Source organism: Carettochelys insculpta, chromosome 11 (assembly GCF_033958435.1).
Source record: "Carettochelys insculpta isolate YL-2023 chromosome 11, ASM3395843v1, whole genome shotgun sequence".
NCBI classification, from domain to species: domain Eukaryota; kingdom Metazoa; phylum Chordata; order Testudines; family Carettochelyidae; genus Carettochelys; species Carettochelys insculpta.
The window spans coordinates 27,882,778-27,895,206 of NC_134147.1; the positions used below are offsets into that span (position 1 = coordinate 27,882,778).

The window sequence follows — 12,429 nt, forward strand, 5'->3', positions numbered from 1 at the left end:
TCATCTTTCTTTCTGCTTTCTTTTTCCTCCACTTAATTAAACTTTTCCCCCAATACAGTGATGTTGTTGCCGATAAAGGGAGGGGAAGCAACTGGAAGGTGAAGGAGTGCATCTTGAAGGGGCTGCAGACTGAGGGGACAGCTCCCATGCCACGAGGGCTGGTAAATCACAGCTGCTATGTGACAGAGCTGGTGGTCTATGGGGGGAAGGAAGCACAGAGGGGTGAGCTCCAGCATGTTCTGGAGGAGCTGGTTGACACTGTTGCAAAGGAATGGGAAGGGAGAAGGGAGTAAGTGCATTATCTGCTGAGCGTGTAGCAGGGTTTAGGATACAAGTGGAAAGTAATTTCTTACACCACCCCGGGCTGTCACATAGTTAATCCCAAGGATCATCAGAAGAGCTGGGGGAGAGGGTTTGGTTACGACAGAAATTGCTTCAGCTCTAGGTTGGGGTGCATTAGCAGAGCCATGGGGTGTATCCAGCCTGGATTAGCAGGGGGTTCCGCAGTGCTGGGTTGGATGCATTGGAGAGCCGTGTGGTGTACCAATGCTGCAGTGCTGGGTTGGGGTGCATCTGCAGAGCTATGTGCTGTACAAAACCTGGACTAGTGAGGGGCGGAGGTGGTCAAAGTACCCAAAAAGTTACTTAAGTAAAAGTGCAGCTGCTTTCACTTCTGGATACTTGAGTACAATCAAGATACACCGTGTGCATGTACATACTTTCACTCAAGTAGTTTTCCAGAGGGACACTGGTTATTTGTACTTAAGTACAACCCCCTCCCAAACTTTTTGGGTACTTTTTCCACCTCCGGTGAGGGGTGCTGCTGAGTTTGGTTGCCACGTGGTGTACCCAGCCTGGCGTTGTCAGGGCTACAGCAGTACTGGATTGTGGTGCCTTTACGGAACTCTGTGCTGTACTTAACCTGGACTAGTGAGAGGTGCTGCTGAATTGTGATGTCCCCAGGCTGGTGTCACAAGGGGTGAAGTTCAGTGCAGGGGAACTTCCTCTGAAGTGCCTTCCAGCAGGACTCTGAGCTTGGGGAATTCTCCTTGTCCTCACTGGTGTTTTATCCCTTGGCAGCTGCTCACGGAAAGACCGATGTGAGCGGGCTGACGAACCTCAGCGCTTTGCCTCGGACCAGCGCCAGTGCGTCCAACTCACCGTCCAGCCCAAGAACATATCGGTCACCATGTCTGAGGTCTCGGTAAGCTGCTCAGTCTGGGGGTGTAGAAGGGTCACCCATGCTAGCTTTGTTCTGGTGCTGGGGCAAAGCAGAGAAAACAATTTGAAATAAAAATGCAGTGTAAAACAAGTAGAAAAAAGAGTAAATGGATACAATTGATTATAAATTACAAAGATGTGAAATCCCTGTTGTTAGCGTCCCTTATCCATTTTCAGGAACAATCCATTTCTGGCAGGACTAGGGACAATATGGCTTTCTTTAAGCAGATCAGGGCAAAAGAAATGTTGGCAATAGTAAAATTGTTAATAATGATGTGGAAAAGGCAGAACCATTCAATAAATCTTCCTGTTCTGTATTTGGAAAGAAGCAAGATGATGTACTCGTATCACTTGAGGTTGATAAAGTACTTTCCAGCCCATTAATAACTAATGAGGCTGTTAAATAGCATCTACTAGGAATGAGCATTTTTAAATCAGCAGGCCCAGTTAACTAGCACCTCAGAGGTGGCTAAGGAAATCTCTGGCTCACTGATGTTAGAGTTTAATAAATCTCTGTTAATATAGGGGGAAATTCCAGAAGGCTGAAGGAATGCTCATGTGGCGATATTCATAAAGGCACACCAGAGAGGGCTGTTGGAATGAACTGCTTCACTATTGGCTTCTTAGCCCAATGTCAGTGTTGAGCAAAATAATGGAAAAAGTGACCTGGGATTCAGCCAAGAGAAAGTTAAAGGATAGAAACATAGTTAATGCCGGTCAGCCTAGCATTGTGGAAAATAGATCTTGTGAAACAAACTTGAATCCATTCTTTGAGATTGCACATTTGTTTGACAGAGGTAACTGTGTGTCTAGAGCTGTGTAGATGTAATATGCTTGGGTTTTGTCGCACATTCAATTTAGTAGCACATAACATTGTGAATAAAAAAATGAGCACTATATAGTATCAGTAAAACGCATGTTAAATGGATTAAGGACTGCTAACCAAAAAGTAGTAGTCAACATGGATTCACTATCAGAGGGTGATTTCTAGTGGGGATCTGCAGGGACAATCTTGACAATATTCAGTATTTTCTTCAGTGTTCTGGACATCATCATAAAACCACTGCTGGTAAAATTTATGGGTAACATGCAGATTGGCTGAGTGGTTACTGGTGAGGACAGGGTAGCCAGACAGAGCAATCTGCATCACTTGGTAAGCTGGGCTCATTCAAACAAACTGCATTTTAATACAGCCACGTACAAAGCTGTGCTTCTAGGGGTAAGGAGTGTAGGCTACATATAGGAACAGGGGCCTGCAAAAGAGAGTTAGTGGTCGTAGTGGGCAAGGAACTCCACGTGAGTTCCCAGAGTGATTCTGTGGCAGCAGAGGCTAATGCAGTCCTTGCATATGTGAACAGGAGAGCAATGAGCAGGTGCAGAGGTAGGCTGCTTATTTTACTTCTGTATCCAGCATAGGAAAGACCAGCACTGGAATACTACCTGCAGTTCAGGTGTCCACATTTTAAAAAGAATCTGAAAAATTGGAAGCAGTGCAGGAAGAGGCAGAAGCATGTTTGAGGGCTGGAAAGAACGTCTCAGAGAGAGAGGCTGAAAGTGCTCAGTCTGTTTCTCTCCTCAAAAAGAAGTTGGAGTGGTGACTTGATTATGGTGTCTGAGTACCGTCTCAGGGAGAAAATATCAGGTGCTAATGGGCTCTTTAATCTGGTAGAGAAAGGCGTGACAACAACCAATGGCTGCAGTTAAAGCCAGATATATTTAAATTAGAAATAAGGCGCACGTTTCTAACCCAGGAGGATGATTAACCGTTGGAATAGACTCTCAAGGGAAGTGGTATAGTCTCCATCTCTTGATGTCTTCAGATCAGCACTGAATGCCTTTTTGCAAGAAGTGCTCTAGCTAACACAAGTAACAGAGAGGAAGCCGTGCTAGTCTATACACTATCAAAACAAAAAGCAGTCAAGTGGCACTTTAAAGACTAGCAAAATGGTTTATTAGGTGAGCTTTTGTGGGACAGACCCACTTCTTCAGACCACAGCCAGACCAGAACAGACTCAATATTTAAGGCACAGAGAACCAAAAACAGTAAGCAAGGAGGACAAATCAGAAAAAGATAATCAAGGTGAGCAAATCAGAGAGTGGAGGGGTGGGGGGAAGGTCAAGAATTAGATTGAGCCAAGTATGCAGATGAGCCCCTATAGTGACTCAGAAAGTTCCCATCACGATTTAAACCATGTGTTAATGTGCCGAATTTGAATATAACAGCCAGCTCGGCTGTTTCCCTTTCCAAAACTGTGCGATAATTTCTTTTCTGTAACACACATACCTTTAGGTCATTGATAGAATGCCCCATTCCATTAAAATGTTGACTAACTGGTTTGTGGATCTGGAGTGTTTTGATGTCTGTTTTGTGCCCATTGATCCTTTGTCTAAGGGAGTTAGAAGTCTGTCCAATATGCAAAGCATCTGGGCATTATTGGCACATGATGGCATATATGATGTTAGTAGAGGAGCATGAGAGAGTGCCTGTGATTCTGTGAGTAACCTGGTTAGGTCCAGCGATGGTATTTCCTGAGAAGATATATGGACAAAGCTAGCAGCGGGCTTTGTTGCAGGGAAGGGTTCCAGGACTGGTATTCCTGGGGTATGGACTGTGGCTGTTAGTGAGGATCCTCATGAGGTTGGGAGGTTGTCTGTAGGAGAGAACAGGCGTGTCACCCAGGGCCTTCTGGAGTGTGGCATCCTGATTAAGGATAGGTTGTAGGTCTTTAATAATTCGTTGCAGTGGTCTGAGTTGGGGGCTTTAGGTGATGACCAGTGGTGTTCTGTTCTTGGCTTTTTCGGGGCCGATCTTGGAGTAGCTGGTCTCTGGGTATTCGTCTGGCCCTGTCGATTTGTTTTTTTTTTACTTCTCCTGGTGGGTAATTCAGGTGTATGAATATTTGGTAAAGTTCTTGTAGTTTTTGGTCTGCATACTTGGCTCAATCTAATTCTTGACCTTCCCCCCACCCCTCCACTCTCTGATTTGCTCACCTTGATTATCTTTTTCTGATTTGTCCTCCTTGCTTACTGTTTTTGGTTCTCTGTGTCTTAAATATTGAGTCTGTTCTGGTCTGGCTCTGGTCTGGAGAAGTGGGTCTGTCCCACGGAAGCTCACCTAATAAACCATTTTGCTAGTCTTTAAAGTGCTACTTGACTGCTTTTTCTAGCTAACACAAGTGCTTGGTCTCAGTGCAGAGGTATTTGATGAATTGCAATGGCCTGCACTAAGGAGGAGGTCAGATTAGTTTTTTTCATAAGGCTAGGTGGGTCCACACTCTCTGAATCTCACTGTCTCTTGCTCTTAGGGTTTTCAGGAATGGGCAGGGGTTTGCTTCCAGAGTGGGGGCTGGGCTCCCTGATGGGTTTTGGGGAGCAGGTGTGTACAGTTTTTGGACTGGCCTATTGACTGGGCTTGATCTGATTGATCTCCTCTTGTTCGCTAATTCTCTGTGTGATATTTTTCCCTCTCTTCCCCAGCTGGTTCTGCAGGCCTGGAATGTCCCAGATCTCTCTGCTGGAGTAAACTGCTCCTTTGAAGATTTCACGGAGTCCGAGAGCCGCATTGAAGATGGGAGGATCTACTGTAGCTCTCCATCTGCAAAGGATGTGATCCCCATCACCAGGGGGCAGGGTGAGTTTACGAGTCACTTTTGGCCTATGTCATTTTCCTCCCCAGAATTGAGGGTAAAATCCGTTTGCAGCAACTGCCTGATGTACAGCGCAGGACCTTTCTGTGAAAGCCACATGCAGATGAGAGCTGGCTGGCTGCCAGCCTTGCTCTTATACGTTAGCTCCACACTTTCTTTAGTGCTGGGGACTTAGAAGCTAGCTAGAAGGCATGAACATCTGGAATAGTTTGATGGCTGCTCAGCTATCCCTGGCCTGTATATTGTAAAACTTGCCCTGGGCTCAGCAATTTAAACGGCCCTGGGGCTCCCAGGTTCAGCCCTATCCCTTCTGGGATCTGGAGCTGCCCCCGCCATCTTATGTGGGGCCTAGTGAAGTCTGTCAGCTTCCTTGTCACGGTCTCCCACGTCTTTGGCACAACTGCCTGCAAATGGCCCAGCCATCTGCACATCGGTCTAGCGTAGGTGACCCAATGGGCTCCGTGATGCTCATGCCTTGTTCTCTAGCACTGGCGCATTCTCCAAACATGCTGATTTTTCACTAGACTCTTGCGTTGGCTGAGGGGGTCATGCTGCCTGCCGGCTGCTACTGTAAACACAACCCAAGGCATGTTCCCCTCTGTTTCCCCCCTTGTCCTGCCAGCACCTCATAGAGCAGGAAGCCAAAGGGGAATTGTGTAGCTTGACGTTGCCAGGCTTCTGAGCCAGCTAATTAGCAGGCTTCCTGTAGTAGGCCCCTCCCTTTTTAGCTTAATAACTGGGTGATTTTGTTATCTATTTGGGGTCCACTGGGTTTGCTGCGCACCTCAATCATCCCCCACGCCGGCCTTGTTCTCTCTCTGCATAGTCATGTGCTCAATTTCATAGGCCTCTTAGTGTCTTTTCTGCCCCCGATCCCCCTCTGAATAGTGTATGCACCTTGTTCTCCTGCAGGCGACAAACGGGTGGTGAAGCTCTACCTGAAGTCCAAAGAGACTGGGAAGAAGTTTGCATCTGTGGATTTCATCTTCTACAACTGCAGCGTCCATCAGTCGTAAGTGACCTGGGCCGTATGAATGTGTTTCAGGAGCCAGGGGTCAGAGTAGAGGATGAGACACAAGACACAGGCAGAAGCAGGTAGGGAGAGATGCCAGCTATGCACATGGGAAACATGTAGACAGGCCTAGAAGGAGCTAGATGTGTGCTGTGGCTCATTGGGATTTGTGGTAGGGTCTTTGGCAGTCTAAGCCATCTGTCCACTTACTTTTGGTGCAGTGGAGGGGCAAGGGCTGACCACAGCCCCTGAGAACAGGGGGAACATCCAAAGAGCTATGCTTTATAATTCAACCCACCTTAGTTGTGCAGCTTGAAGTCCATTTCTGCTGCATCTCCAACAGAATAGTTTGTCAACTTCCATTCGGATACCCCAGGGCAATCTCATGGAAGGCCGTTATGTTGCTCAGTGGCACTCAAAACGATGGTGTGTCTATGAAGGTATAACTTGGACTGTCGAACCTGGTAGAGAAGAGCCCAGAAGTGTTATGTTCTGAGCTGATGCTGAGTTTGCAGGACAGGTGGGTGGCTGTGGGGGACCTCATTCTCTTTACTTTTACACAGAGTACTTAGACCTGGAAGCAGAAGTGCGATAATGAACATGAAGTTTCATAATGCCTCTGGCCTACTGTTGCTGCTCATTGCAGAAGCTCATTTAAAAACTAGGATTTTCTTTATTGAAACCTTTGGAAGAACCAGGAGCAAGCTGGATCCTTGCAAGACTGCAGACCCCTTAACAATTCTGTGACGCAACCTGCTCTTTTAGGGGCTGAGTGTATTGTTATTCCTGCCAACAGTTAACATGCAGGGCAGAAGTGACTTGGCTATGCAGAACTCAGGAAATGCTACATTTTCCTACTAAGATACAGGTTGAACCTCTCTTGTCTGGCAGTCTTCGGACCTTGCTGGTGCCGAATGAGAGAATTTGCTAGCCCACAGGAGATCAATTTTGTCTAGCAACATTACCAACACGCCACTGCTTACTGGGCTCTGAGAAGTTATTTAGGGGTAAATTACAGCTAAATAACAGCCCAGAACACTGAGAGCCAGGGCTGATGGCTGGCTACTAGCTTTGAGGCCACAGGAAGCTTGGCCACACCCATAAGTGGTCATCTGGCAAACTAAAATCAGGGTGGATTATGGATATTGCCAGATGAGTGTTCTGGACTAGAGAGGTTTTACCTGTAGTTGAATCCTAGAGTTGTTGGAAGACAGTTTGGGAAATTCCCATGAAGCTGAATGGAACATCTTAGGTGTGGTTGGGCATTTGCACAGGAGTTTCCTAGGAGGAAGTAACTGCATTAGCTTTCTAGCCAGGCTATTTTGGAACCATCTTTGAATATGAATCTACAGGGTTCTTGAGCCTTGCTTGCCCTAAGATATGGGGTGGGATATGTGAACTGCCGGACTGTGCAGTGGTGAGTGATATACCCGTTGCTTGCATGCCATGGCAATAAGTGAAGTATGCACACTTTAGTTAGAGGAGAGTCTATGAAGAGCTTGGGCAAAGAATTCAGAGCTCAAGAGCGGTTCTGTTCTGCCAGAAATCCTGCATTGGAGAGACAGGTTGATCAATGAGTCCAGCAGAATGAATGTCTGGCAACGTGTCTTGGAAAGCTTCCTGTGGAAGAGTTTAGCTCCGAATCAGAGGGGCAGCTTGGAGCTCAGCTACAAAAAGCCACTTCAATGACAATTCATCAAACTGGGTTTTCAACTTTGATCAGCGAAAAAGCAGTTGAGGTGTGGGGCTCCCAGAATACTGCCTGGACCCTTGCAGTGAAGAGTCAACCTCGGGCTGCTGGTGAACAGGACAGCCTGAATACACCCTGACTCTATCTGCCAAAGAGATGTATGTCTGTATCCAAGAGGAACTGGGAAGGACTTCTGGGGCAAAATCTGGGGGCATCAGAGTAGACCAGCCAGGACTGTGAGGCAGACAGTGGAGGCTGTGATGTACCTAGGGATGGTTCTTCCAGGAATTTTGTGTTGAGAAGGTGTGGCCAGTCCAACTGCCACTTCTTTAGAGAGCAGATTTTTGCTCTCTCAGGATGGAGTTCAGGTTGGGGCAAAGAGTTTTAAAACTTGGCTTTCTCACTCACCTTGACAATAGAGAAGTGCTCTATCTCCTTTCGTGTTGTGAGATTTCATCAACAGGCTGAGGGAAGTTGCATGTCTTTATTTTGCAGAGTGAAAAAGCAGATGTGATTTAAACAAATAAGGAAAAGAAACGAGAATGGTGGCCAGTTTGGGGCCACCGCTTTGCTGTAAAGGGGAGAGGGGTTAGTGGAATGGATTGTGTGTTATGTGCATGACGTAAAAATAAAAACCCATAACACAAATCCCTGCCTGATTGATTACCAGGTTGAGGTTTGATTTTTGGATGCATTATTTAAAAAGGCTAATTATGGATGCATTAATATTTATGGGCTCTGGGTTGGAGCTGATAGAAAAGTCCTTGTTCAGGGCTGTTGAACATTTTTATTATTTTCTTTACGTCAAGCATTTTAGCATTTGGAGGCAATTTTAATTGTGTGCCCTGCAGTCAAGTCATAGCCAAAGAACATGACAGTATCCAGGGTGATGCAATATATTTAAATACCATTTGCAGACAGGTGGCTTTAATGGATCTCTTCAGAGTTAATAGCCTTTTGGATCCAGGTTTCATATTTTACAGAGGAAAAATCTATAAGTCAGCCTGAAGAATTTTGTATTAGGAGCAATTTGCTTCTCCATGAGGCTAGTGTTTTTTACTGTGGAGTTTTCTGAACACCATGTGTTATGTTTTACTTTCACATTTGGGCAGCTTCACGTAAGTCAAGAGTCAAGGGCCAGACCATTGAATCACTCCTCGGTTTGAGGCTGAAAGCTTGAAGAGAAAATTTCAAATTGTTCTAGAAAGATGGAAGAATTGTGGGCCAGATGAAACTGGAGTGGCTGCAGAGAAGTCAAATGAAATTCCACCAGTTTACACCAGTGAAAATGCTGGTCCCCCTGTGTTCTCAGCAGAGCTCTGGAAAGGCACCTACAAAATTTGTAGCTAAAATACTTCTGCAGATTGAGATTGGTCCTGCCATGTGTGGAGAGCCTTTGATTCCTCTTACCATGCATGAGTTGAGCCCTGTGCATTTTCAAAGGGCTCTGCGAATCTTGGCCTGGCTGCAGGGGGGAAATTGGGTAGGGAATAGTATGTCCCCCACTTCCTTATTTTTAAAGGGACCATAATGAAAATGAATCAGCAGTAGTTAAAGATAAGCTTAAAATAACTTGTTTTAAAATTCTGTCCTGTGAATGTATCCTTAGGAGATCAGTGTAAGGGGACTCTCTTACTCTGATTTGTTATATTAGGATTCCGTATTTCCAGCCAGAACCCCTAGACCTGGGCTCCCCCACACTTGATAGATTAGTATAACCAAATCCCTAGTGAATTTCATTGGTATTTCACCTTTTCCTGGTTATAGCTGCGCCTGGAGGGCTTATGAAGTCTTTCCCTGAATTCCTGCTTATTATCTCCAATGATGACAGCAGAGTTTTTTAAGCAATCTCCTTTACTTTTCCTCTTTGTGGCTGCTTGTTTTTAGTTTTTGGACCTCCTCAGCTTAGGGGGAAGGGAAACCAAGCTGGTCACTTGGGCTTTCTATTTCTGGTAGTTTGTGTTTTCTTTTTCTCCCACGCTGCTGCTGTGTTGGGTTTTCTGATAGCCCAGGGGAATGTTGAAATCAACAACCACAAAAAGCTGTTTTATATTGAAAGCTTTTTAAAAAATCTATGAATACATTTCTACTGGTGTTAGGTTTTTGTAAATTGCCTCTCCACCCCCTCCTCTACATTCCTTTCCAACCTGTGCAACCTAAATCTTTTAATGCTAACTACAGTTTTTATAAGTAGGGTGCCCAGTTTTAGATGCTGCAAAAGGACCTGATTTTTCAGAGGTGAAGATGGAAAATCAGGCCCTTAAAGGCAATGTTTCTTAAACTATGTTGCATGGAACATTGGTGTTTCATGAACAACTCGCCGCAAGGTGTGCCAGGCGTGTTTAAAAAAAAATACATTGGTGGTATATATTTTATTAAAATTAGATATAATGTTACCACCTCATTGCTATGATGCCTAATTAAATTACTTCGTTTTGCTTTTTCTGTATATGTTGTTGTTTGGGTATTTTTTGGGCTCACAACAATTCTTCTTTTTTTTTTTTTTAAGAACATCTTCCTTGGTGATCCGCATAAAATACCTTATTTGGTGTTTTATAGTCTCAGAAAGTTTAAGAAACACTGCTTAAAGGTATCCTAAATTGGGCCCCAAAATTCTTTCCTCTGACGAAGAGGGTCTTTTCCCATGAAAACTTATGCTCCAAAAGATCTGCTAGTCTATACGGGGCCACGGGACTTGTTGTGGATTTTGCAGATACAGACTAACACGGCTATTCCTCTGATACTTGTCACCAAAATCCTATGAAGTTCTTGTCACAACTTTCTTCAAAGAGCTCAGGGCTGGGACAGAGGTTTGGGGTACTGCCTGCTGTGCGGGAGAGGACTATACCCCGCCCCCTCTCACCACAGCAGCTTGGGGACCAGGTGAGAGGTGCCTCTCCATGGCTTCCACAGGTTAAAAAGGCACAGGCAGTAGAGGGCCTCCTGTACCCCAGCTGGGGCAGGTCTGGGGTAGACTGGGTGGGGGTCAGGGGAAGTCGAATCTCCGGCAGCCAGCGGCAGCACTGGGGCAACATTCCAGTGCCACGGCCAGAGGAGAGCTTGCTTCTGCGGTCCCAGCACTTGAGCTGCTGTGGATGGGAGGGAGGTGCCCCTCCCCCAGCATGGAGGTGCTGCAGCAGTTCTGCCGTAGCTGGGGTGATGAACAGAGGCTTTGCTCCGTCCAATAGCCGGGAGCCCCTGCGCAGGGTTTGTTAGGCAGCTGCATGGCCACACAGCATAGTGGGAGATTAGCTGTGGAGTGGGCTGGGTACGGGGAGAGGTGTGTTTGGGCTGGCCAGCCTGTGCGAGTGTCTCAGCTGTGCTTGGCTGCAGAACAGCCTGTATGTGGCTGGGTGAAGTAGCCATAAGGTAGAACAGCCCCTAGTGCTGCTTTAATGTGTGCTGAGGTCTGGGCTTAGAGTTTTCCCACTTGCCTACTTCCATCCAGAGCTGGACCTCCTGCAAGGCTGGAATCAGAGCTATTGTTGCTGGTGTTAGTACTGCATTAAAGTATCCCCAGCAAAGCAGACCTTGTCCTGAGCATCAGTAGGCTTGAATTAAAATAGCAACAAGCTAGGATATTGTGGGTTTGTGTCAGCGACAAGGATCATGCACCTTGCTCCTGATTTCCGTGGTTACCACTTGCACGGGAAGGATGTGGACAAGGAGGCAGGTAGGGGATTCTCAGTAATGGCCCCTTTTGGGAAGCTCTGGATCTCCACGCTCCAATTAACAAGCAAGAATTAGGAGAGCCTTGGAGTCCTCTTGGTAAATCCAAAAAAAGGGAAGGAAAGGCTCAGAATTCTCTTTTACAAATGCCCCGGGAGTTAATCTGTTTTGACCTTGTCAGTATTTTCCACACCTCTTTGAGAAGGGAGAGCTGTGACAGAGCCTTGCGAGGAGTCTCTCCTTGCTCTGCTTTGCAGAGAGAGGAATCACTGTGACACTAGGAATCGGAGGCCTATAGCACCTCTCAATACAGATTACCCAGTTCTCACTAACGTGCTGCTGCCTGTTGACAAGGTTGCCCCACAGCTGATTTTTCAAGGCCATTGTATGTGACTTATGGCAGACTGCAGAGAAGAATCTAGTCTCTCTGTTCAGAAAAAGCTGCGGCAAGAGGACCCAGGCTCCTGTTTCTTAAAACCCTAGCTTAGAACAGCGTTTGTCTGTGTACTTCTTCCATGTGCTGGGGGCATCAGTAGTTCTGTGCCTAGAGACTGTCTGAGCTTTCTCTAAAATGTCTGGGGGAGGCCTTTGGTTAGGGGATAGCTAGTTAGTGTTCTTAGTTTGAAGTCTGGAACTAGAACAACCTGCCCTGAGCCCATGGTTCTGCGTGTTGCTACTAAACCTCTGGCTGAGAAACCTACAGAGGACCACTGGGCTCTGATGCACACCCTGGTCTTCTGCACAAGTGAGCCTGGAAAAGGGATTTAGCCACTTCTGTGGTGATGATATCTCCTGCACATGATCCAGGGTAAGGCAGGAGATCCATTCATGGAGAAGAGCTGGGCTGATCGGGGGCTGTTCTGGCTTTGTAGCACACAGAATGATAAAAAGGTACAGGCCCAGGCTGAATTTTTTCTGGGATCTTTCCTGTGGAGTGGGGATTCTCCCTAAAGGGTGTGTCTCATTTCTAGGGCAGCCATCAGCTGTGGCCTCCCTATCAGCACACTGCGTTTGAACCATGCCTTATGGAGCAGTGGAGTCCAAGAGCCGATGGGGGAACACAGACCCTTGCTCCGAAGGCACAAGCATTCCACATACGCTGGGATTTGTGCGGGTTTATTGGGCTCTTAGGCTGGCCATGTGGTTAGGTCAGAGGTGCAAACTCTGCCCCCCATGTTGTGATGACTGGG

The 12,429-nt window shown here is 46.4% G+C and overlaps 1 protein-coding gene across 7 annotated transcripts in view; it reads left to right on the top strand.

Moving 5' to 3' along the window:
• PLXNA1 (plexin A1) overlaps positions 1-12,429 on the top strand; it is a 280,654-nt gene that overhangs the window by 141,670 nt on the left and 126,555 nt on the right. For all 7 annotated transcript variants that reach the window (XM_075005959.1, XM_075005960.1, XM_075005961.1 and 4 more), the window contains 3 exons: positions 1,081-1,204; positions 4,699-4,852; positions 5,781-5,880. In XM_075005959.1, the coding sequence (XP_074862060.1) occupies positions 1,081-1,204; positions 4,699-4,852; positions 5,781-5,880 (378 nt within the window). The remainder of the gene's footprint in view (positions 1-1,080; positions 1,205-4,698; positions 4,853-5,780; positions 5,881-12,429) is intronic.